Source organism: Mustela nigripes, chromosome 2 (genome assembly GCF_022355385.1).
Source record: "Mustela nigripes isolate SB6536 chromosome 2, MUSNIG.SB6536, whole genome shotgun sequence".
Classification (NCBI taxonomy): Eukaryota; Metazoa; Chordata; class Mammalia; order Carnivora; family Mustelidae; genus Mustela; species Mustela nigripes.
In genome coordinates, this window is record NC_081558.1 from 193,391,292 (window position 1) to 193,418,117 (window position 26,826).

General features: G+C 40.9%; 1 protein-coding gene and 1 long non-coding RNA gene across 6 annotated transcripts in view; one reads left to right on the forward strand and one right to left on the reverse strand.

The window, feature by feature from the left end:
* Positions 1-3,490: 3,490 nt before the first annotated feature.
* Positions 3,491-25,664, reverse strand: LOC132012316 (uncharacterized). 2 transcript variants are annotated; one of them, XR_009402583.1, is made up of 6 exons: positions 25,495-25,664; positions 24,752-24,845; positions 9,278-9,418; positions 7,017-7,137; positions 6,042-6,183; positions 3,491-5,945 (listed from the first exon to the last, which is right to left on the reverse strand). It is a non-coding gene; the product is annotated as an uncharacterized LOC132012316 (long non-coding RNA). The 2 variants fall into 2 exon arrangements; XR_009402582.1 differs by lacking the exon at positions 7,017-7,137 and having other exon boundaries at positions 25,495-25,651.
* Positions 25,665-25,752: 88 nt separating this feature from the next.
* The window catches only part of CXADR (CXADR Ig-like cell adhesion molecule), a 55,602-nt gene continuing 54,528 nt past the window's right edge, over positions 25,753-26,826 (forward strand). For all 4 annotated transcript variants that reach the window (XM_059392172.1, XM_059392174.1, XM_059392173.1 and 1 more), the window contains exon 1: positions 25,753-25,896. In XM_059392172.1, coding sequence (XP_059248155.1) covers positions 25,854-25,896 — 43 coding nt within the window. In that variant the 5' untranslated portion in view covers positions 25,753-25,853. The remainder of the gene's footprint in view (positions 25,897-26,826) is intronic.

The window sequence follows — 26,826 nt, forward strand, 5'->3', positions numbered from 1 at the left end:
GGGGGGCCTGGCTGGCTTAATCCGTGGAGCAGGCGACCCTTGATCTCGGGGTTGTGAGTTTGAGCCCCACTTGGGTATAGAGATTACTGAAAAATAAAGTCTTAAAATTTTTTTGAATTAAAAACAAGGAACAAAGTAACAGGTAGATATTGTCGTAAGTCAAAAACATTAGGCAACACAACACCTGTTAAAACAACTACTTGGTAAGAAAAGTTAGCCAATTATGAGACTCAAGCAAGGAGCTCAGAAACAAGAGAAACCGGTGAAGAAAATGACAGTGAGAACTGGCTCTGTTAAAATGGAGAAATGACACTAAGTCACTATGGAAATTTTGCTAGACTGGACAATAAACGTTAAAAATCATGAAATGTATAACTATGATAATAATAGCCTAAATAAACAACACTGGGAGGATTCACAGGAGTGCTAAGGTTTTTGATCTTCTCTGAGCAAGATGCTAATTACTGTCAGCTAAAATATAAAGATTTTATTAAAAAATAAGCACAATTCCAACCTCGTTATATTTTTCGTAAGTCCTTTTCACAAGTCTTTTAAAAATATTACCTCTCTAAGTACCTGGCTGGCTCAGTTGGTTAAGTGTCTGCCTTCAGCTCAGCTCCTGCGATTGAGCCCCTGCTCCAGCTTCCTGCTCAGTGGGGAGCCTGCTTCTCCCTCTCCCTCTGCCCAGCTTGTGCTCTTTCTCTTGCTCCATCTCAAATCAATAAACAAAATCTTAAAAAAGAAAAATATTAACTCTTGTTGTGAAGAGCTATGTCCTGATGCCCAATTTCAACAATTCCTTTAGTTTCACTTGTTTCGTTTTTTTATATTGCATACCTGAAGTAAATGCTGCTTAGAAATGGGACTTAACATTATCTCTCTTCTTTTGCTGAAAAACATCATACTAGTTCACCTACTGTGAACTTCTGGTTCAGGACAGACTTGCAGGGCCAACTTCTCCCAGTCCTGCTTCCCCTTCTGCCTGAGGGTCAAGCCAGAGTCTAGCTCCCACAGTCTCATTTCAGGGGCCTCGCTGCATCACTGGCACCTGGGCCTCAGATGGTACTACCCAGTCCAAATCTATGAATCTACCTGAAACCATCCTTGGGTAGAAAACTTGGGGGCAAGGATTAGGGCAATTTGTCTCCCTTTTCGGAAGACCTGTGGGCTCCTGATGTAAATGTTTTCCTTCTACTTCTCAGTTCAAGAGCTGGCTTTAAACTAAACACCTCTTTTTACCTTTCTCCTATAGTCAGTCCATGCCTTCTAGGATACACAAGGTATAATGATCTGTTCAAAGATGGTCTTCCATCTTTATCCATACAAAGACAGAATGGCAACATCTTTTGCATAAAAAGAGGAAAGAAATATTCATGTAATCCTCCCATGGCATAAATTTGACAGATTGTCCTATTAGACAAATCAATAAAAGCTTATATTTATATACTTGTAATTCAGCGGAATGCAGTCAAACACTTTAAACAGCGCTGAGAATTATCATAGTAATGTGATACGCTAGCAATCTAATACATTTTAACTAGTGGTGTTTCAGGAGAATATGTATCTCTATTGTTTGTCAAGAGTATTCCCTTGGTAGTTTAATAGTGGTAATTCTTGATTAATCCTGGTGTTACATGTTGAACGCTTGTCATAATGTCACCACAGAAAGGCAACCATAATGTGTACATCTTTCCAGAGGAGGATAAAATTTCTTCATGCTTTTAAAACTTTTAAATTATTATTATTTTTTAAGATTTTATTTATTCATTTGCGAGAAAGAGAGCACAAGCAAGGGGAGAGGCAGAGGGAGAGGAAGAAGCAGACTCTCTGCGGAGCTGGGAGCCTAACATGGGGCTCCGATCCCAGGATCTGGAAATCATGACCTGATCGAAGGCAGACGCTTAACTATCTGAGCCACCCAGGTGCCCCATCTTCACACTTTTAGGGAAGATAAAATGAGTCTGTATTTTTATTTCTTTTATATGCAGATAGCATATGTAAAGAGGACATTTTTACTGCTTAGGATACAGACTCTATGCAATCACACTGTAGAAAACTTTAAAAAAAAACCTTTATTATTTTTATTACCTCTATTTTGTCTGATTAGAGAATTAATATTCACTACAGAAAACTTGGAATATATAGAAAAGCATAAAGAGAAAAACTAATAACCCATACTTCTTCAGCCAGATTTAAGCCTGTTCACATTTTTTTAACTTTATTTATTTATTTTTTTAGTAATCTCTACACCCATCATGGAGCTTGAACTTATGACCCCAAAATCAGAAGTTGCAGGCTTTTCTGACTGAGCCAACCAGGCACCCCAAACCTGTTAATATTTTAATGTAAGATCTATCAGTATTTTTAAAAAATATATGTATATACCATTTATTTCAAAACCTGAATTCTTTGCACACATTTAATTTTATATTTTGATGTCTTCACATACCATACTGTAATTTTTTTCATCCTATTCAGTATTCTTCTGTGATGTTTTTTAATGGCTGGAGAACCTATACTCTGTTTAACCAAACTCCTATTTCAGATATTTTAAGTTATTTTTTGTGTTTTACTATTATTTACTTCAAGCAATTTCTAGAAGTAGAATTTTATGGCAAAAGTATCTAGGGGCGCCTGGGTGGCTCAGTGGGTTAAAGCCTCTGCCTTTAGCTCAGTTCATGATCCCAGTGTCCTAGGATCAAGCCCCGCATTGGGCTCTCTGCTCAGCGGGGAGCCTGCTTCCTCCTCTCTCTCTGCCTGCCTCTCTGCCTACTTGTGATCCATCTGTCAAATAAATAAACAAAATCTTAAAAAAAAAGAAAGTGTCTATAAATGCTGCAGGCTCATGGTACCTACCTACTGCAAACTGCACAAGCCACTGTCCCTTCCCCTACCCCACAGTAACACTAAACTTCACTCGTGCACTCACTAGAAATGTATGCAAAGGCCTATTTCCAGCACCTTTTTATCATGGGGTGTGACGTTTTTAGTATAGCCATTTTCTTTAATTCCCAGTGAAGGATATTTTTTTCCCCTCATATTGCATTGCCTCCTGTGTACTTTATTTTATAACTAGGGTATTCAAATTCCTTAAAGATTTTTTCTTTGAAAACAATTAAATATTAAGGTAATTAGCCTTGTCATGTATTTGCAAACATTCTTCCAGTTTATCATTTTCCCTTTTAATTCTGTTTGACATATTTTGACATACAGATGTTTTAAATTATTTATGTTGTCAATCTTATCAATCATTTCCCTTATGCTTTCTTCCTTTGCTTTTATGTAATTACACAGGAGTGTTCACTCAGTGAAAATTCATCCAGCATACTTATGATTTGCATACTTTTTTTGTATGCATATTTCAATAAAATTTATCAAAAATAAGTCAAAAGTAAAGGTCTTTGAATTGAATTAAATTTCTAGCCCCTAAATATGTATAGGCACATGTACACACACATACACACACATATATATTCCTTTAGTTATTTTATTCATTTTTAAAAATTCTTTAATCCATTTGGGTATGTTGTTATAAGTGAACAAAATATATTATTCCAAACTGTCAGCTAGTTTTAGCAAAATAAAGTTCCTCTGACTATGGATAGATTAATACCTTTTGCCCCCCCAAAACTCAGCATCAACATTTGCAAAATGAGTAAGATGGACTGAGCTCTTTGCTTCTCTCTGTGTCTACCTCTGATGAAGTTATATAAATGTTAAATAAAAATCAATAGTGACTTAAAGCCATTAAGGGGGGAGAACACTGAATCTAAATATACCAACCGGGCACTTCATCTAACAAGTCCGGGCAGACATGAATAAACAACCTATTAAATGGCAACTGTGTTCATACAAGCAAAGTTCAACATATTAAAAAAAAAAAAAAAAGATGATGAAAATGAAGTACAAAAGCTGTTTCTTCCAGACTTGTAAATAGTCTGGAGAAGAAATTACCAGAAGCAGCAAATCTAGCCATATCCAGAGCTGAGCGCCCTCTTCCACCTTCTGTAATGGGAGATCCATTTGGCCCCATTGTTCCTGCACATCCATATAACCCTCCATCACCTCCTGATATTGATCTTGGAAGCTTTACAGACATTGACCTAGTTAGGTACAGACTCAAAATTGAATTACCATTTTCATGTTCATAAAAGTCAATTATCATTTGCCCCTGAGCTCTTCAGGAATTGACACATTCAGTGAGTAAATTTTGGTATTGAAGAATTTTTCTTTTTTTAAGGATTCTAATACCAGAAACTGGACCTAATTGGGTTAGCATAGTAACAAACAAAAGCTAATTCTATTCATTATTACTGAATCACCATTCTTTCTAATGGTTCTCATAGTCTCCTCTTTGGAGAAGCATATGTTGCCATCTCCTAGCCTAGCAACTATATTCTAGAATCTTTAGCTCTTGCCGTCACTGTCATGACCCCCTACTGCCAACTAGAGTAGGAAATTCGTGGAGGCACCTATGTTTCCTCACGATTATGAGGACCACCACCCACCACAGTAACCTGAGGTACTCTCTTAATTCTTTGGTCTTTAGAACATAGGGTTTCATGAAATCAGAATATATCCCCTGTGATTCAACATCCAAGTGCTCCTGGAATTCTGGATATTAATGTTCATTAAAGGCTCATAACAGCTATTAACATTATTGACAAGAAAATCCATGTGCATTGCTAAGGGCAGGGGTCAGTAATGAGTTGTACTTTTTACTTACTATCAGGCACAGACTGCCATTATCAATTAATATTTGTTTTCTGTCTCTTTAATCTCAGGACATTTGCCTGGGGCACCTGGGTGGCTCAGCTGGTTAAGCCCCAACTCCTGATTTCAGTTCAGGTCATGATCTCAAGGTCATGAGACTGAGCCCCACGTCCTGGCTCTGTGCTCAGCAAGGAGTCGACTTGAGATTCACTCCCTTTGTCACTCCTCCTGCTTGAGCTCTCTTTCTCAAATAAATAAAATAATCTTCAAAAAAAAATTCTAGGGGTGCCTGGGTGGCTCAGTGGGTTAAAGACTGCCTTCAGCTCAGGTCATGATCCCAGGGACCTGGGATTGAGCCCCACCTCGGGCTCTCTGCTCAGCGGGGAGCCTGCTTCCCCAGGCCCACCCCCACCACCTGCCTCTCTGCCTACTTGTGATCTCTGTCTGTCAAATAAATAAATAAATAAAATCTTAAAAAAAAATTCTAGTATGCCTGGTTTGTACGTCTGCTTGTACCTCATTTTGAGTAAGGGAAGTCAGGAGTGAAAAAATGAAAACTGCCTTCCACCTTAATACTGACCATTCAAACACAGTCATGCCATTTTGACTGTGTTACACTCCAGATATCTTATAATGAATTTTATTTTCTACTAAATCAAGGCCTGATTTACTCCAAGGCTAAATCTTCTCCAGGAGCACAGAAACCTGTCTTCTTGCCTGAAAACTATAATGGCATCTATCACACATTCATTAGAAAAAAAGAGAGCATTTAAAATCTATTAATTTTTGAATAGGTAATACATTCATATAGCATGACTTTTGAAAGACATAAAAGGATATAGAGTAAAAACTTAGTTTTCCTCCTATTTTCTCTTAGCCACCCAAAAATCCTCCTCAGAAGGAATAACTATTATTAGTTTTTTTATTTATCTTTCCAGGAATAATGATCATATGCATACACACATATATTTCACACAAATGGTGGTATATGCTAGATACAGTTTTATATCTTTTCTTCAATTAACAAAATATCCTTGATACAGTTATTTAATGAAGAACAAAATATTAGGGCAACCTGGGTGGCTCAGTCAGTTAAGTGTCTGCCTTCGGCTCAGGTCATGATCGCAGGGTCCTGGGACTGAGCCTCCCATGGGGCTCTCTGCTCAGCAGGGAACCTGCTTCTCCCTCTCTCACTCCCCCTGCTTGTGTTCCCTCTATTGCTGTGCCTCTCTCTGTCAAATAAATAAATAGAATATAAATAAATAAATAGAATATAAATAAACAAATAAAACTGTGATTGCTAAAATCCACATGTAGAAAGCACCTACCAAAATTAAGCAGACCCAAAGGAGTTGACTCATGCTGTGGTCATCTGAACCTCCGGATTCAGTTATGGGGCAGAACTAAGGACAGGCAAGTGAGGCACTCATCTCAGGAACAAAATTTAAAGAGATGTGAAAAAAAGAAAACCTGTCATTTAAAAAAAAAAAAAAAGTATTTTAAAACACATTTTTTAAAATCAAAATTAATATAAAAAAACCCATGATCAAAAAAAATATTGACTTTTAAAATAAAAATAGGATCCTGCTGTGCACTTACATCACCTACCTCACTTGCCCCCCTTTAATCCCAGCTCTGAGACACCTTGGTTATGAGAGCAGATAAATTCTATAAATTTTTTCTTTTCCCATCCAGGTAAATTTTAGGTCTGTCATTTCCAACCGAGAGAGCTCTATCTACTACACTACTTCACAACATCATCACAGCAGTGCATGATTTAATGCATGTATAGCACTTAGCAAGAACTTGATGCACATGTAAATATTGGTTGTTTAGGCTGCTGTTATTCTCACTGAAATGTCACCACCCCTCCCCTACAACTTTGAAATATTCCAAACTCCCACACAAATTTTTGCAGATATCTTCAAAATTATAAAAACAGTCCTATCTCCATGAGTCCCGGGGAACAACCCCAGGTGTTGGGCTCTGAATCCCCCACAACATGGGTTCCCAGGTCAAGCTGCCCACTAGCTGCTCTCGGCAGATGATCAAGTATGGCAGGGAAACAAAGGCAGGCTCATTCGTCACTAGTGACTTTGGCTTGAGGACTCCTCATTGGAGGCCTTGCCTGAAACATTTAGAACTGCTCTGCAGTCTAAGCCTCTTCCCAGCCTCCATTCCTTCCTTTCCTCTCTCCTTCACAGGTGTCAGAAGGGTGTTGTGATCTGAAGCTCTCTCAGCAACTCTATTCCCTCTCTCTCCATTTATCCCCAAAGGCATTTCCCCCAGGAAATTTCATGTACTTCTAATCCTGTCTTGACATCGGCTTCTTGAAGGACCTGAACTAACACAGGTCATAATCATCTTTTCGTTCCTGTGTGCACTTCTCTCCCAAAATGACTCAGACCATGTAGAACTACCAGCCTGTTAAAAAAAAAAAAACAGACACAGAGAGACAGACAGACACACACACAGAACCCAAGACCAAAACTTCTTGGGCAGCAAGTTAGTCTTACAGACTTGGCAGTATTCCTTAGGGGAAGCTGGGCTGTGGTGAAAATCACCAGAACCACAAGCCTGGCCAATAGGCAAGAAGCTCAATCATGGACAACAGTTTCTCCTCTTCACCCACCTCCCCAATTCTTTTGGGGGGGGGGCATCATTTATTTATTTAAATTACTTAAGAAATAGAAATGATCCCAGTATTTTCTTGCTTTATTTTCTGAAACACCTATATTCTTGCCACTCCAAAATTGGAGTTTGGGGCACAAAAACCACAGTTCTCCTTCCCCACTATTCCTCACTATTCCCAGTGATTCAGGCAACCACATAAGAACCATGTAAATCAAAGATGTTGCCACCACATACTCTATTTTGAATTCATAGGTCCTCTTGGAAAATAAACAAAGGAAAATAATTCTCGGGCCTTTACGAGTTGCTTTATGATATCTACATTGACCAGCTTCTGTTTAAGAGAGAGGCTCTGTCTCGGTAACAGACCAGACTGCTGCCTGTCTTGACCCATAACATGGGCAAGAACCAAAAACTTTCACACTACATCCCCACCAGGGAGTTACCAGGCATTTTTTAAGACATAACTCAGTCATAAGAGCTATCCGGTGACTCTAATCCACCACAATGAGAGAAAGTATTCAGGTCAAAATATAGAAGGTCAATGCCATGCCAGAAATCTTGATAAGCCAAAACCAGTAAGCCAAAAAGCCTCCTTCTCAAAGCGGAGCAGGCATGGGGGACTATGATGTTTTTTTGATATTGCTTTTGTTCCAAGGTCATGATGACATCATGGTAATTATGGCTACTGTTTCAATACTGGTTAATTTTCCTAGCTATTGTTAATCTCTCCCACAACCATTAACACTCCTGCGCTAGAAATTGATAACAGTTACTGCTTCTGGAGGAATTCGAGATGACTGGCAGGCCATAAGGAAAATATATATATATATATATTTATATCCTTTACTTAAACTGAAACCATACAATCGCATTACCCACTCAACAAACAAACAAAATATAAAATAAAACAGACTGTTTGAATTTTAGATGGCCTTACCAGAATCAAATCAAAGTTTGTAATTCACCTAATTAGGGAAGATACTTCTCTTAGGCTGTTCAAGCTGCTATAACAAAAATACCACAGATTGGGTGTCTGAAACAACAAACATTTCTCACAGTTCTGAAGACTGGAAAATCCAAGAAACAGGCACTGGCAAATTCAGTTCCTGGCAAGGAACTGCTTCATGGATAGTCTTCTTCCCACTGTGTATTCCACATGGTGGAAGACGCTAAGGAACTATAGGATGGGGTGCTTTGGTGTCTCAGTGGGTTAAGCCTCTGCCTTCGGCTCAAGTCATGATCCCAGGGTTCTGGGATTGAGCCCTGCATTAGGCTCTCTGCTCCAGGAAGCCTGCTTCTCTCCCTCTCCCTCTGCTTCTCCACCCCACTAACCCCCCACCCCTACCCCCGGGGCTTTTTCTCTCTCTATTTCTCTGAAATAAATAAATACATATTAGATACATAATTTTTTTTTAAAAAAAAGGAACTCTAGAGTGTCTTTTATGAAGGCACTAATTCTATTCATGATGGCTCAACCCTCATGACCTATTATTTCCCAAGGGCCCACCACCAAATACCATCACATCAGGAGTTAGGATTCAACATAAGAAATTTGAATGTCACATTCAATCTCCAGCGATACTATTCTTCACAACACTTTTACAATGGTTTAGTTATACCACCTGCCCCAAGAACACCTGGACTTCTCTCCTTCACATCCCTGAACCCTAATAATGTCACCCATTCCTCCATCAAGAACATGGTATTTCAATACAACTATGGAATCTTTTTCATAATACTTTCTTCCACAAGGCTGTCTAAGACTGGTAACTCCCTAACTGGCCTCGACCAACCTGTACTCATTTTCCAGCAAAATGGGACAAGGTCAAAATTTCCCATAGATCTCGAAAGACAGTGGCTCGTTGGCACTTCAGGTGTTAACTTTAAATTCTAATAAATTGAATACAAAATCATATATATGTGCACTTACTGTTTTCTCTAGTGTGAGAATCTATAACTTTAATCATATTGTCCATGTAGTTAGTAGATAACCAAAAAAACTTGGGAATCATGTAGCAGATGTTTTGATGCCAGGCATAGATTTACTCAGCATTTACTCTTCCCATATTTCCTGTGGGGAAAAAATCAGTGACTGAGTGATGATCCTGTCTGAGGGCCTTCCCAATGGCATGAGTGTGCTGGACCCCTGAAGGACAGATGGAGAATGCTGGGGAGTTAATACCCCAGGCACAGCCTCCAGCCAACAACAGATGGGAGTTGGTAAATAAACACCCAGCTCCTTATCCTCAGATGGGAGAACTCAAAGACTTAATCTGTATAATCTACCAGGATCTCCCACTGGGATTGATCCATTGGATCATTCTGCTCATCAACATACCTTCTGTTGGCTTTTTTCCATGGTTGTCTCACTTCCCTATTTCCTCACTTGTGTTTCCTGAAATCATATTCTAAATAAAAACTTGCACTCACATCTGTACCTCAGGGTCAGCCCAACTCAAACCACTACTCTACTGGTCCAATATAGATCATCCATTCTGGCTATCACTTGGTTCATCTATACTCTAACCAACCAATAAAATCAGAATGCTTGCTAAATGGGTCAAGTTCTATATTCCTCTTTGGAAACCAGCTATATTTCACTGATTCCCCCCGTAATGATTACATTAGACCCTCGTCAACAAAAAACATCCTGGAATGCAAGGATTTCACTAGACAAGGAAAAGCTTTATTGCCATGCAGCTTGCAAACCAGGGGAAGGACAACCTTCAGCTGCAAACTGAAAGTACACTCAAAAGGGGAAGGATTAGGCTCAGGGTTAAATGGGCAAAAATTGCAAGTTCTGTGCCCTTTATGACTTAAGTCCCAAACTGCAAGTATCATGAATGGAGTAATGAGGATAGAGTTCATTATTCCTGGTAGCACTTTCAGGATGTGGCAGGCGTTTGAGAGCATGACAGGATGTGTTGCAGAAGTCTTTTTGCAAATTTTGCTGAATTTTGTGCAAGCTTGCCACCTTAGGTTGTGCTGACTAGTTTTGTTCCACATGGTCATTCAACCTGTTTAAAAATTTTGTCTGTCCGTTGTATTGTCTAATTATTGGGGTCTTTTGTTCTAACCTGACTTTGTATTTAACCTCATTACATTCCATATCGCACTAGAGGTAGCTGATGGAGAAAATACAATATTCTTCCTAAAATCTTAGGCTTCTGTATCTAGCACCACACCACATATGATCATCTCAACAGATGCAGAAAAAGCATTTGACAAAATTCAACACCCTTTCATGATAAAAACCCTCCACAAAACTGGGGATAGAAGGAAACATCCTCATCTGATAAAGAACATCTATGAAAAACTCAGAGTTAACATATTTAATGGTAAGACATATTTAATGTTTTAACATATTTAATGGTAAGAGACTGATTATTTTCCCCCTAGGCATCAGAAACAAGAGAATTATTTCCACTCACGAATTCTGTTGTAGTAGAGGTTCTAGCCATGAAAATTAGAGAAGAAAAAGGAGTAGTACCTAGATTGTAAAGTAAGCAGTGAAACTATCTCTTTTTCCAGATGACATGATCTTGTATATATGAAATCCCAAGGAATCCACTAAACAAACAAACAAAAGACAGCAACTACTACAACTAATAAATGAGTTCAACAATGTTGCAGAATATAAAACCAACATACAAAAATCAGTTGTATTTCTATATCCTAGCATCTTTGACCTTTGGACAATATTTCTGAGCCACTGGTTCCTCAATCAGAAAATGAAATTAAGAAATCAATTCTATTTATAACAACATCAAATATAATAAATTTAACAAAGAAATTTAACACTTTTATCACCCTGAGAACTATAAACATTGTAGAAAGAAATGAAAGACCTAAATAAATGGAAGGACACCCCATGTTTATGGGCCAAAAGACTTAATAATAAGATGGCAACATTTCCCAAATTGATTTACAGTTTCAATGTAATCCTTGTCAGAATTCCAGCTAGTTTTTTAGAAGAAAATGAGAAGCTGAATTTTTTAAATGCATAAGGAAATGCAAGGAACCTAGAATATCCAACCTAATCTTGAATAAAAGAACAAAGTTAGAAGACTCAGACTTCCTGATTTCAAATTTATTAGAGCTATAGTATATAAGATAATATGATATTGGCATAGATATGCCTTTATTAGAAAAAAATGTAAAAAGATAGACTTATAGATCAATGGATTCGAAAAGAGCCCAGAAATAAACCTTTACATTTTATGGTCAATTGATTTATTTTTATTTTTTCAAGATTTTATTTATTTATTTGACAGAGAGAGAGAGAGAGAGAGAGCGCACAAGCAGGGGGAGCAGCAGAAGGAGAGGGAGGAGCAGACTCCCAGCTGAGCAAGGAGCCTGACATGGGGCTTGATCCCAGGACCCTGGCGTCAAGACCTGAGCTGAAGGCAGACAACTGACTGAGCCACCCAGGCACCCATGGTCAATTGCTTTTCAACAAGGTGCCAAAAAAATTATATGAGGCATAAATGGTGTTAACACACTGGATATCCATATGCAAAAGAATGAGGTTGGCTCATAAACCTAAGTGAAAGAGTTAAATCTTAAAACCCTTAGAAGAAAACGTAGGAGTAAATCTTAACGAGCTTGGATTAGGCTTGGATTTGGCATGGGGCTTCTAAAACACAGCACCATAAACACAGGGAGAAAAGAAAATCCTCAGCAGCCCTTTGGGGCCTGAGGGGAAAATGAAAAGGGTGTGAAAAGGAGCTGACCTAGGACACCAGGAGGCCAAATGTTTATTTCCTCATGCTGTTGGAGATTATAACCTACTTTAGTTTATTCGTTTTTCAACTTGAATTGAGACCCTTTTTCTTGCTGCCTTTACTGGGTTTTCCACCTTGATAGAGTAACTGGAATCTTAGTACCCCTCGAAGAAGGTAGCCCCTGGAATCTGCAGGCATGTCTTTGGGCAGATGGTTTTTTGCAGTTCTGCAGACCAAACCTAATTACCCATTTTGAATTGTCATCTGAGTTTCTATTTGAGTTGCCAATGTTTGTCCATTTGATTCTTCTCCTGTCCATTAAGCAATTTTAGTGCATGAAAGAGCATCTAAAAGAATGTCAGGAAACCAGCAGCCGTTTGTTGAGAGCCATATGGGATATCCTGGCACTAGTCACCAGAAGTCCATTTCTTTCCTTAATCAAGCAAGTAGGAAATATATACTATTGTAATAAAAAACTCAAAAAAGATATGGCCTACCACATCTGCAGAACAGTCTGCAAAATTCCTATCATGTTAATAGAGGCCAACATACGTACTGAATGCAATTCTACTTGGTCAAGAAGGAATATACTTAATCTCTATCAGAAATTACAGAAAACTAAAATACCGTGAATTGGAGCTAATAGTTTTTGAATAAATAATTATTAAATCAAATATGTTTAAACATTCTTTCCTCAGTTTTCTTTTTTAAAAAAATTTCTTAAAAGATTTTATTTATTGATTAGAGAGAGGGAGAGAAAGAGCGAGCACAGGCAGAGGCAGAGGGAGAAGCAGGCTCCCCACCGAGCAAGGAGCCCGATGTGGGACTCGATCCCAGGATGCTGGGATCATGACCTGAGCCGAAGGCAGCTGCTCAACCAACTGAGCCACCCAGGCGTCCCACTTTCCTCAGTTTTCTTAAGTTTCTACAAAGGGTCAAATTCCACCCTAACTCCCAGAGCTACATAGCATCTCTTGTCAAATGTGAGATTTGTCTGATTCAACAACATAACAGAAATTACTCTCCTTCCAGTGATACTCCCTATATTCCCCTCTTGTTTAGCAATAGCAACAGAAGGGAAATCAAATAAATCAATCAGCCAAAGTTTATTTTTTTTTACATGCAATAAAGTGTTCGTAAAAGTGAAATCATAATGTTCAGTGACAAGAATGCTTTTTAATGTTGGAGCTTCTTCAATCTTTTAAGTGCTTTTGAATCAGGAATGAGTAACGGACTTTTTAAACATATAAAAGTAGGGGCAGGTAAGATTACCTTGATAGCAAGTAACCATCTACACAATAGTAAAATTCTTCCTCTATTGAAAATTTACAAGTTTCCCAGTCCTTTAGAGCTTGAGTTTTAAATTGGGATATGTTCGCACTACTAGCGATCTGAAATTAGAAACATCCAATGTACCTGTGAAAGGCTGTCCTAGACAGGGAGTCACCTGGTAGCCCAAAGAATACCCTTTCCTCGCCCACTGCCACTGCCCCTGTGGACCCCCTCCGTTTCATCCTCCTTCTCTTCTTCACCATTGATTAGCAGAATGCATGGCTGATAAAGGTTCTGCTCCCCAATTTTTTTTAAAAGATGATTTCTTTACTTTTTAGGTTTTTTAAATGTTAATCTCTACTCTCAAGATTAAGAATCACACGTTCTGACTGAGCCAGCAAGTCACCCCTTCTGTTCCCCAATTTAAATGTGTGTATGGGGGAGTGGTTCTAGACCATGAAACAATTCTCCAACACCAGCAGGTGTCCTACAATTCAACCGAATTCTGACTTGCTCTACCCAGAGACTGCATCAGATTCCATAGGTTGAGGGCTCAGTTCTACACTCTTCCCCCACCTTATCATCTATTCTCTGACCAATAGCTATAGATTGGGGGCTCCAATAACTTTCTCCTTGGGCTTAATTTACTAGCATGGACCTCTGACACCAGGTATTGAGTCTAGGTTGTCATCTGTGCTTCTGACTGGACAGCTATAGACCAGAGGTTCCCACAACTCCCTCTTTGGGTTCGATTAATTTGCTAGAGCTGCTCACAGAACTCAGGAAACCCATGTATCTACTCGAGTAGGAGTATATTACAAAAGATATTAAAGGATAGAGATCAATAGGCAGATGAAGAGATACAGAGGGCGAGGGCACAAACAAAGGGGTCATTGTGGAACTAGGGGCCCGGCATGGTAGCCCATGGAAGCGTTCTGGTTAACCAATAAAGCAGCTCTCTGATCCTACCTTTTGGATTTTTATGAAGGTCATTACATAGGCATGACTGACTGAATCACTGGCCACTAGTGATTGAGTCAACACCCAGCTCCTCTCCCCTCCCCCAAAATCAGAGGGTGGAACTGAAAACTCAGGTTAGTTCTCTTGGCAATCAATGAACCCCCCCCAAAGTTAGGGAATTTCCAAAAATTATCTCATTAACAAACCTAGTGGTGATGGAAAGGGGTTGGTTATGAATAACAAAACATCATTTCATCTTTATGGCTCTGTAGCATTTCCGTGAACCAAAAAGACCAAATATTCTAACAAAAGAAGTTCCCATTGCTCTCATTGCTCTAGAAATTCCAAGAGTTTTGGCAGCTATGGGCCAGGAACTATACGTGAAGATCAAATATATATGAGAAATATTTCTCATATATATGAGATTTTGCAACATATATATGAGAAATATTTCTCATATATATTTTGTCATTCACATGAACAAAATACATATTTTTTAAAGCTTTTATTCACTTGACAGAGAGAGGGAGAGAGAGAGTATGCACAAGCAGGGAGAGCAGCAGGCAGGAGAGGGAGAAGCAGGGTTCCCAATACAATGTGGAGCTTGACCTTAGAACTGTGGGATCATGACCTGAGCTTAACTGCTTAACTGACTGAGCCATCTAGGTGCCCCTAAATTTGGTCATTTGGGAAATAAAGACATTTTATCTTTTTTTTCCAAATGACCAAATACATATATATGTATATATGTATGTGTGTATATATATATATCACACATCTTATAAATCACATTGTCACAGCTGATACCTTCCCAAACTTATTAGTAAGGTTGCCAAAGTTATCTGGGATCTGTGGTCCAAGATTTCTTTCTTGTTGATTCAGTACACCTGCTACTCACTCACTCTTTCAACTCTAACCAGGGTCCTTTATTCCAATTTTCCATAGTATCTCCACCAGCATCTATCAATGCTAGATCACTGAATAATCTACCAATTCTCCCCTTCACTTCTTGGATACTCCCTTCTCCCTAAAACTATAAACAATATTAGTTCTGTACCCTAAATATATACAACTTGCCCTTCAACACTCTGTGCTCCATTGTTCCTGGGAAAAGAATAAGGTTTAGCAAAGAAGTCTTGGCTCCCAATCTCTGTCTGATGGACAGAAGTTGCTTTACTGGAGTGCAGAGCAAGCCTTGTGAAGGCAAGTCCCTAAAGAAACATTCTTATGAAGGATATTTCATCATGTTGTCAGGAAGACCATAGGCTACAGGTGTTTGTCTGCTTCCTTGGGAAATACACATTTACAACATGGCTGCTATGAGATTTGCAACTGATACAAAAAACAAACTAATTCCTCAAAGGAGTGTAATCTAGGTTCCAAAATCTGGCTCTCTAGCCAGGTCGTCTCTCTTTCTGGCATCTTCACTTCGATGTCCCCTAGGTGCCAAAAACCTAACATTTATACTCCACTAAACCTGCTTGTCCTCTATTCCCTATTTAGTTAAGAGCACCCTTATCCACTGATTGCCCAAACCTAGAAACGTGAGCTGGCTTTGTTTCCTGTTCTTCACAGCCCACATCTAACTGGGCTCAAATCCTCCTAGTCCTGTCTCTAAAATGTCAACTATTCCTTCACCATAGCTGGAGTTCAGACCCCATCGGTTTTTATTGTAACTATGACAATAACTGTCATATCAATTGTCATGTCAATGATCTCCTCCCTTGTTTCTTTCTACTCTCTTCAAAGTACAAAGATCTAGCTTTGTACTGCCTCTAGAATTTCTTTCCAAAACAAAGACAGAACTATGAAAAGCCCTCTTTATTTTTTTTATTGTGTTATGTTAGTCAATATAAAATAAATACATATTTAGTTTTTGAAGCAGTGTTCCAAGATTCACTGTTTATGTACAACACCCAGTGCTCCTCGCAATACATCCCCTCCTTTATACCCACCACTGGCTCACCCATCCCCCCACCCCCTCCTCTCTAAAACCCTATTTCAGAGTCCACAGTCTCTCAGGGTTCATCTCCCCCCTCCAATTTCCCTGATTCACTTTCCCTTTCCTTCTCCTAATGTCCTCCATGTTATTCCTTATGTTCCACAAATAAGTGAAACCATATAATTGACTTTCTCTGTTTGACTTATTTCACTCAGCATAACCTCCTCCAGTCCTGTCCATGTTGATGCAAAAGTTGCGTATTCATCCTTTCTGATGGTTGAGTACTACTGAAAGGCCCTCTTTAAAACACAACAAAATAACAACAAACAACACATACACACACCCACCTCTTGGATTGCTCTTCCTGCTAAATCAGAAAAATCTAACTTCAAAAGAAGAGAGATTATTGCCTACTGGGTGTTACACTCAAGCAACTGGTTAGTACATTTCGGGCTTCTGCCAGCAGGAATTCCTCAAGTCTCACACGTGAGCACTTCTGTAAGGCCTGGGAAGAGACAACCTGAATACAGCTGTTCTTCTATCAGTCTTCATCCTCAGGTGTCCTTATAGTCAGCCCCTCCTGAGCACTCAGATTAACATGTGAAGATGACTGGAAGCCAAAGAGAAATAGAGAAGTGCATTTTCTCAAGTTCAGGTGGGGACTCTTGCTAAGAAAAAGTCCATGGGCTTTCTGTCTAATCTCAGACTTCCAAAGACCAAAGAAAAATTCTGTTTCAAATTGCGGTAGCTCCCCCTAATCACGTTTCTAATGAGCACCTGACTTTTCTCCATTTTCCTAATTGGGCTCTTGTCATCGTACTAGTTTAATAATTTTAGCTTGAATGAAGTTGTTGAGGCATTCTAAGTATTTTCCTATTCAAATACTAGAATAATCGTCTATTTTTTTAATTAAAGATTTCATTTATTTATTTGACAGAGAGAGAGAGACACAGGGGGAGAGGGAACACAAGCAGGGGGAGTGGGAGAGGGAGAAGCAGGATTCCCATTGAGCAGGGAGCCCAATGTGGGGCTTGATCCCAGGACCCTGGAATCATGACCTGACCTGAAGGCAGATGCTTAATGACTGAGCTAGCCTCCAAGGTGCCCCTAAATATTAGAAAAATAGTTTAGAATGCCAATTATTTCCTTACTGATTATAATTCGAAACCAAAGTTTCAGGATCTGGGTTCAAATTCTGAAAGAACACTTCTCCTAAAATCTAAAGTAATTCAGTCACCAAACATATTTGAGCCCATATTTAGCACAAGCACTAAAACTAAGTGTTGGGGCTAAAATAGTTCAGAAGAAACGGACATGTTCCCTGTGCTCATGGAGCCTACAGCTGCATGAGTGGGATAAGTATCAATCAATCAATCAAATAATTGACACATTTAAGTATACAATCTTAACTATGGCAGGTGCTCTAAAGGGGCGGTGCTTGGTACTTTGGGAAACTATTTTTCTGGAATTTCATTTAATCAGGGGGTCTTTTTAGGAGGAGACACTTAACTCTAAAATGGGAATGATGACTAGGAGTACTTGATAGGTCAGATGTTCTGGTCACAGTGACAGTATCGCAGAGTGGCTACAGCTATGGGAGGGGTCTAGGAAGGGTAGGGATAAGGAGATGCACTTGAAGAAGGAAGTAAGTTCTAAAATCTTCATAGTTGAGAAGTATTATCTCTAAAAAAAGGAAGTATTATCTTTATCATAAATACAACTGAAATCCTTGTAGAACTTACCTTTATGGGGATGGAATGTTAAGATCTAATCGAAGAAAGGGGGACTTACCTGAATTCTATGTCTGACTCCTGAAACACCTTGTTAACACGTTCATGCCTCCATGACTCTAGTTTCTTTATCTCAGTAATCAGTGTACCTCAAAGCATGTCATCTCAAGTTTTGTAGTGATATTTTAAGGAACAATGAGTCATAATTGCTGAGTTCTTTGAACTCCTTGGATGAAAGATGTTATATGGTCTATAAATGTAAAGCATTGCTATTATCTATCAGACAGAAAGCTGTCTCCAGCCAAAAAGAAACCAGCAAAATACAAAGTATGAGTCTCTGTCCACTTCTGTCAGAGTTAAATATAGAATCTGGGTATAAATTAAATAGGCTTAATGCTGGGTAAGCTCAGCATCTTTGATCTAAAATGCCCAGAGCATTGGGCAAACATTAAGTCATCTGTTCTCAAAATGCCCCAGGTGCATGTCATAAACACCAGCCATTAGACTTCTTCCTAGGATTACGATAGAGTTCACAAAGTTTAATTTTCTTCCCAAAGGTCGCTAGCAAGGTTAGTGTAAAATCCCAGAAAGAGGGACGCCTGGGTGGCTCAGTTTGTTAAGTGGCTGCCTTCGGCTCAGGTCATGATCCCAGCGTCCTGGGATCGAGTCCCGCATCGGGCTCCTTGCTTGGCGGGGAGCCTGCTTCTCCCTCTGCCTCTGCCTGCCACTCTGTCTGCCTGTGCTTGCTCTCGCTTCTCTCTCTATGACAAATAAATAAATAAAATCTTTAAAAAAAAAAAATTAAAAAAAAAATCCCAGAAAGAGGATATAAGCTCCTGATTTATTCTGCCAGTCCTACTTATTTTTACCCAAACAAGCAAACAAACATAAACACGTCAAAGCCAAAATATAAACTACAGAACATGGAGATGAAGAAAGAGCTTAAATAAAACAAGCAACATATTTTTATTCTTAGGTAAATATTGTATCTCTTTCTTATCTTTAGTACAGGACAAATTTAGTACTTGGTGGATTGCTTTGGCATAGAAAAAGTAGAGAAAAGGGACTGAAAATGAAGACATTTTAAGGGACTTTCGGCAAGAGGTGAAAAGAGACAGGGGTGGGGCAGCTGAGTGGCTCAGTTGGTTAAATGTCTGTCTTCAGCTCAGGTCGTGATCCCAGGGGCCTGGGATCAAGTCCTGTATCAGGCTCCCTGCTCAGTGGGAAGCCTGCTTCTCCCTCACCTCCCTGTGGGTGCTTTCCCTCTCTTACTCTCTCTTTCAAATAAATAAATAAAATCTTAAAAAAAAAAAAAAAAGCTTAAAAAAAAAAAAAAGAGAGAGAGGGACAGGGATGAGAGGAAAATGTGTAAGTTCACCCTTTTCCATTAAACCTTTACTATTATTGGTACAAAACAGCAAACAGGGGAATTGTGAGGGAGAGACAAGCAATGCTCAGATCCAGTTTATCTAGGGTCTTTTTTTTTTTTTTTTTTAAAGATTTTACTTATTTATTTGACTGAGATCATAAGTAGGCAGAGAGGCAGGAAGAGAGGGGGAAGCAGGCTCCCTGCTGAGCAGAGAACCCGATGTGGGGCTCGATCCCAGGACCGAGACCACGATGACCCGAGCGGAAGGCAGAGGCTTTAACCCGCTCAGCCACCCAGGCACCCCTATCCAGGGTCTTTAAAAATATTCTCATTTCTTTTTAAAATCAGATGAAATAATGCCACAATCCAGGCTGGATTAAATGTCTTTATACCAGCAGAGTTGTAAAAGATAATTTTATTGTTATTTTTTAAATTCTTTTTTATTTTAAGTTTTTATTTAAATTCTAGTTACTATATATGGTAAAATTGGTTTCAGGTGTAGAAAAGCCAATTTTAATGATCTTTTGTGGTGGGAGGGACCCACAAAGACAAAAATAAAAAAGTGCACCCAGGGTCCCTGATGGTCAGATTGTGGCCCTGGAAACTTGGATATTTTGAGGAAAACCTGCTGAGGAAATGCTTGACAAGGATTTGTTTACTCCACCCGGACAGCAGAGAATCCTGCAGAAGCAACTAAATAGAATGTTTTTCGAGTGATTCAACAAACTGACAGGAGAGAGCTAAATGAAAAACCCTGGGGGGCTATCAACACAGGAAGACGTGGTTTGATTTCTTCCTATAGCCCGCCATCTATAGAGCCAGGAATGTTGTTTTATTTAAAAGGACTAATGAAGATTTGAGAATGATGAGCCTCCTCTGAGCATTTATAATGACTAGTATCCTCTCATGCTGGTTTCTGATCCCAATTTATATGAACTGTGTCATTTGGGAACTTAATCCCCCAAATTATTTTTAAAGTCTTCCTGTATTGGTAGTGCCCCTGGATCCTGGCAGAAGTTAATACAAACTTTCTCTCAAGGAAAATTCTTAAAGGTCTCAAATACTTCACACAGAGAAAGTTCCACAAAATGCACTTGCAATTAAAAAATAATCATAAAACATGAAGAGGGAAACCTAATGTTAAGAACCTGTATAAAGGGCAAAACAGAAAATATGAGGGGTGCCTGGGTGGCTTTGTTGACTGAATGACTAAATACTGGTTTCAGCTCAGGTCATGATCTCAGGGTCCTGGGATCAAATCCTAGGGGAACTCTGCACAAAGCCAGAAATGAGCTTGGAATTCTGCCTCTGCCTCTGCCCCTCCCCTGGCTCGCATAAGCAGTCACTCACTCTCTTAAATAAATAAATCAGGGTTTGATAGCATCAGGCTTATCTGAGAACGGATGAGGGGAACCAAAACAGGGTGATTGGTTCAAAGTTAGTTTAAGAAAAAGTTAAAAACTGAGATTCCCACCTTCACCCCTTCTGCTAGCTGGCCCAAGATTGGGTGAGTAAAACTGGATCTTTGGACCAGATATCAAACAGATATACTAAACTGTAGTTATATATGAAAGTTGATGCCCTTCGTGCTATTCCAGTCATCCTTCTAGAAAGCTGGCCCAGGGGTACCTGGTGGGCTCAGTGAGGGGCATGCGACTCTGGATCTCAGAGTTGTGAGATGAAGCCTCACGTTGGGCCTGGGGCCAGTTTTAATTAAAAAAGAGAAAAAAGGGGCACCTGGGTGGCTCAGTGGGTTAAAGCCTCTGCCTTCTGCTCAGGTTATGATCCCAGGGTCCTGGGATTGAGCCCCACATTGGGCTCTCTGCTCAGCAGGGAGCCTGCTTCCCCCTTTCTCTGGGCCTGCCTCTCTGCCTACTTGTGATCTCTGTCTGTCAAATAAATAAATGAAATCTTAAAAAAAAAATGTAAAAAAAAAAAAAGAAAAAAGGTGGCCCACCATGTGTTTACACTCAAGTGCTAGATAGCAGGTTGGTTGGTTTGTTTGTTTCTAAAAGTAGGGGCACCTGGGTGTCTCAGGCAGTTAATTGTCTGACTGTGACTCAGGTCATAATCTCAGGGTCCTAGGATCAAGTCCTGCAAAAGGCTCCCTGCTCAGCAAGGAGTCTGCTTCTTCCTTTTCTTCTGCCTGCCCCCCGCCCCAACCACTTGTGCACATTCATGACCTCTCTCACTCTCTCAAATAAAATCTCTAAAAAGAAAAGCAATTATACTGGTGATCGCCTGTGACTAACCCAATCGCCAGCAAGCCCAGAACTTTCAACATGCTTCTTTTTCTCAGCCCAATTTTAACCTTTGAGCAGAAAATAACGAACTAGCAGAAATCGGAGGAAAGCAAATAGTATGAAGTGACAGAGATGAAAACAAAGAAACAATCAGAACAAATAGAAACTGCTCTTGGATAAAAAAGCTAAAAGGCCATCAATAAAATCTTCAGTTTTGGCCTGTATAAACTATTCATTTTTTAAAATATTTTATTTTATTTTTTTTAAGATTTTATTTACTTGACAGAGAGAGATCACAAGTAGGCAGAGAGGCAGGCAGAGAGAGGGGGAAGCAGGCTCCCCACTGAGCAGAGTCCAGTGCCTGGCTTGATCCCAGGACTCTTAGATCATGACCTGAGCCCAAGGCAGAGGCTAAACCATGAGCCACCCAGGCGCCCCTAAGATTTTATTTTTAAGTAATTTCTACACGCAATGTGGGGACTGAACGTACAACGCTGAAATCAAGTCGCCAACTCCACTGACTGAGTCAGCCAGGCACGCCTAAACTTAGCACTTTTGTGTATTCATTCTGGAATCACATTATTAGCGATAAAGGATAATTGGAAGGAAGGCAGACAGGGACAAAGTGCCACCCCCACAACCAAGACGAAGCCACCCTTAAGATTTTTACACCATCCTGGAAGATGCCCTCCAACCTATTCCATGTGCTAGATGACAAAAACCTGATTGGATGACAGGCAAAGGAAGGGTTAGATTAAACAGCCCTCCAACAAACCCATAAAATTCCCTAGATAGAACCCCAATGGTAACCCTCTCCAAGCCCCTTCTTCCTCGGGAGCCTTGTATTATCACTCAGTAAATTTTGCTTTGCTGCCCACCACTCTTTCTGGTCTACCTCTTCAGTCTTCAAAGTGGCGTGACCAAGAACCATGGGCTCTGGTGGAGAAAAAAAATCCTCTAATATTAGGAATCTAAAAAAATTCTAGGTCACTGCCTGAGAGTTGATTCCAAATATTATATACAAGGCATAAAACTAAAGTACTTATAAATTCATTTGCACAGGGGTAAATGGATGACTTTAATGGTATTAACCCATGAAACCCATGCTCTTGGTATTGTAAGTAGAATACATTGTGAGAAACTTTCTTCTTCCCTTTCCTTACTTTTAAGTAGTCTCCATGCCCAACATGGGGCTTGAACTCATGACTCCAAGATCAAGAGTCACATGCTCTACTGCCTAAGCCAGGCAGGCACCCCAGAAACTGTCATTTCTTAAGAACAGCATTATCATTTTCCAGAAAGTATAAAAATCAGCAGCGTCACCTATGAAAAAAAGTTTCCTGCTTTACATGCCTTTATATGCCAGGCTGTGAAGAAGTAAAAATCCTTTAATTTTTAAGAATTCTTAAGAAGAGGTCAATCTCTGAATGTGATCACAAGATTTTAATCATCTCTTGGTGTATGAGCAAATCCATTACTGCTGAGAAATCCTTCTAAGAACAAATGCTATATTAACCATTGTTGTTTGTGTCTCTAAGAGTATCATCACCTTCCTGACAGACCAAGAATCACCTTTCTGCTGGTTTAGAAGCTATACAATGTGGAGTGCTTGGTGCTTTACTAAGATAGGACAATTCATTTAAAGGCTGTGCACTACTGTTAGTTTGGTTTAAAAATATCAATCAACTTGCAGGATCCAGAATTAATGGGATTATTTCATTACAGCTTTCAGGAGACTTAATTTCCAAGCTAACTATAGTCACAAAGGCTTTTTAAGGTATCATTAAGGAGTTTCAGTAATTTGCATAATTTTAGCTGCTGTTTATACAAAATAATGTAGTTGCAAACCAAAATCTAAAGATGACTCCATTTATTTTTTTTCATTTTTCCCCCAGCTTTAATAAACCAAAATCTAACTTTAATATAATTACTTTCCCGAAGAAGATAAATTGCTCCTTTCAAAGTTACTTAAATCTTGGAGATGATACAGTTGGAAAAATTTGTGTTCGGTAATCTAATGAAGTATAAAACATTAATTTTGTAAAATTTACATTTTTAAAAGTATATCCTAAAGAGATATACCAAGATGCAATGATTTGTTATTGTATACATATTAAACGCTTTTTAGTAATATGTCAATATACCAATATATGAATTGAATATATTCAGTTCAACAGATACTAGAGAACCTACTAAAGTTGGATTCCAAGAGTGACAAAGATGAATAATGTGCCTTTTTGGCCTTCCAGAAATGTTGAGAGTAAGGTAAGTGATTGATAGGTATGAAAATGCCTACCACAGAAGGAAGCAAAAGCTAAGGATTGCAAAAAAAAAGTACTACAAGCAAAGGGATTAAGATAAAAATCCTTTTGAATAATTTCAAAAGATTTCCTCTAGTAAGTGGTTGAGATAACCCACGAAGGTTGAGTTTAATTTCTCCTAGAGGAGACACTTACAATAAATGTGTGCTGCTTTTAAGTGATTAATAGTAGAAAAATATTATGTAACAGATATGAATAACTTTAATACTTACTTTTGTCTAATTTCATGAAATATAATGTGTTGAGTAAAAATTTAAGTTCTAAATATTTTATACTTTCAGTTATATCCAGGAGAATTTTTGTTTCCTTAATAGGAAATACCTAGCATTACTCTGGACCCTCCTTAGATCAGTCAGGATTCCATTGGAGACAAGTTAAATCAGGATTCCTGGAGTGGGAGTTCAGATACTGGTATTTTGCAAAAGTCCTCTAGATAATTTTAATATTTTAGAAAGATTTTATTTTAAGTAATCTCTATACCCAAGATGGGGCTCAAACTCCCACCCAGATATCAACAGTCCGACCTCCACTGACTGAGCCAACAAGGCACCCCTGTAGGTAATTTTAAGGTGCGGTCAGGATAGCAGACCACCAGGCTAAATTCCATTTGAGAGACTTTGGTCTTACTAATAACCGATTTACTTTCCTTTGTTGGTTCAGTAAATAACAAGAATATTCCCAATAACACTCTTTTATTAGCTACCACTCAACTGAGTATTTACTCTGAGCCAGGCACAGTGCCAAACATTCTTTTGTGCATTATCTTATCTAGTTTTCATAGCAAGGTGTATTTCCAAATTACTTGCCCAGTTAACTGTCCCATTCCGGGACCCAAGAACTTACCCACTGCACCACACTGCTTCTCTCCTCTAATTCACTCCTGATATGGAACTGTCGAGAACACCAAAGTCTATCAGCAGTTATAAATAAATGTTATCTGCAAAGAGCGACCAAGAATGCAAATGACACAAGAACGAGTATGGAGGATACCAGGAAGTGACACTGTAGGCTGATCAGGCGATCCAAAATCTCTAGTTCCCAGGTCCTCCCAACACCTCTTCCAGCCTTCAACCACCCACCTTTAAAGCTCACTGGTCCTTGATGGCCAATGTTAGGGCGAAAATAACCTTTGACTACAAAGGGTCAAAAAGCCAGCCCAGGCATTTCCCAAACCCGAAGCCGCAGTCTAGGGGTTCAGTCATTACTGGTGATGGGGAAAAGCCTTCTGGAGGCTTCCACAGCAGCCCACCGACTTCCTGAAAAGGGAGGAAATGCGGGGCGGGGGGCATGGAGCGGAGGAGGCGCTGATCAGTTCGCTTTCCCCAGAGCCTTAGGTGGGAGACCTCGCAGCAAACCGCCGAAGGTGGGACGCTTGGCTGGAAACTAAGCACCCACCCCCACCCCGCATTCTCTACTACCGCGCGGGGAGAGCCGGGTGAGTGCCCGCCAGGCCACCCGTATTCGCCGCGCTTCAGGATCCCAGGGCTGGCGGGCGAGTATTGTCCCGTGCCGCACCCTGGAGCAAGGGCGCGACCGCGGTGTCAGTTGTTTGGGGAGAGGGGCTGGCCCGACCCTAGTGCACAAACCCGGATTTGACTGAAGGCACTGAAGCAGGGACCCTGGCTCTTGCTTGGGGCGAAGGGCTGCCCGCTCACCGCAACGCGGAGCGCAGCTGGCGCGGGAAGCTTCCTACTCGGGAGGATCCCTAGGGCAGCCCGCGCTGGTTGCCGTGGCAACCCCACGCTCCTGGCGGAGCCGGCGCGCGCCGCGGGGCTCAGTCACTACCGGAAGTGACGTGTTTCACCTGCCAAGCGAGGGTGGGGTGGGACGGGGGTGCTGAGGTGCCGCCGCCGCCAGCCAGTCGGGAGCGCGCAGGCACCGGCTGACGGAGACCCCGGGTGAGAGCCGCCTACCTCCAGTCACCGCCCACGGCCGGGCCGCCACCATGGCGCTTCTGCTGCGCTTGGTCCTCCTGTGCGGAGTCGCGGGTGAGTAGGGGGCAATTTGGTTCCAAGGGTTCCTATTGCCGGCACCGCCCTGGGGCGCTCTCTGCCTGCGGCCACCCGGGAACAATGAGGCGTGGGGGAGGGGACGGGGGCGATTTGGGGGCGCTGCGGCAGTGGTGGCTGTGCGGGCGGTATTGCACCGGGGTGGTTTTGCGGAGCCGGGCGTGCGAGCCGGGAAGGTGGAACGCCTCGGAGTGGAGCCGTGCGGGGGCGTGAGATGCGGGGGCGGGGGGGGGGGGGGGGGGGAGGGGGGACCGCCCCCCGGGGGGGGGGGCGTGGGTGGAGGGGCTCCCGGGGCGCGGGTGGGTGGGCGCGGCGTGCCGGGTGCGCCCGGCGTCTTTCCCGGACCATTCTTCGCTGCGGGTGCGAGCTTTGCTTTATGCGCTCTTGCCCTTTCTCTTGTTCGCTCGTGTCGAGTCCGCGCGGGGTTACTCGGTTTCAGGAGCCTAGGGCTGCGAGTTCCCAGGTGTTGAGCGGTCCAGGCGGGGAGGCTGGATTACAAACGCCATGATTAAATAGACACTGAGCTTTCCAGTGCCGCCGTGCGTCCAAGCGATCTCTAGGAAAGAGGCGCTGAAGGAACAGTAGCGTGAGCATTCCTGGTCTCCTAGAAGAGGCGAGCCCAAGCACGAGATGAACAGTCGTCGCTTGAGCCTTCTTCATCTCGGGAAGAGGCGAGCCCAAGCCCGAGCTGTTAACTAGACGGGGGCTCGACGGAGTAGCCGGTTGGAAATCCAGACTAGGTTCCTGCAGAAATGCAGTCGTATAATTGCTGCATTCCCGGAGCGAAGTGCAAAGAGGAAATCGTAAGCTCGGTTTGCGTTTATGATGAGTTAATTCATTTCGAAGATAAGAGGGGATGACTTACACAGGGTAATTCCTGAAGGTTTCGCCAAGTACATTTTTTGACTG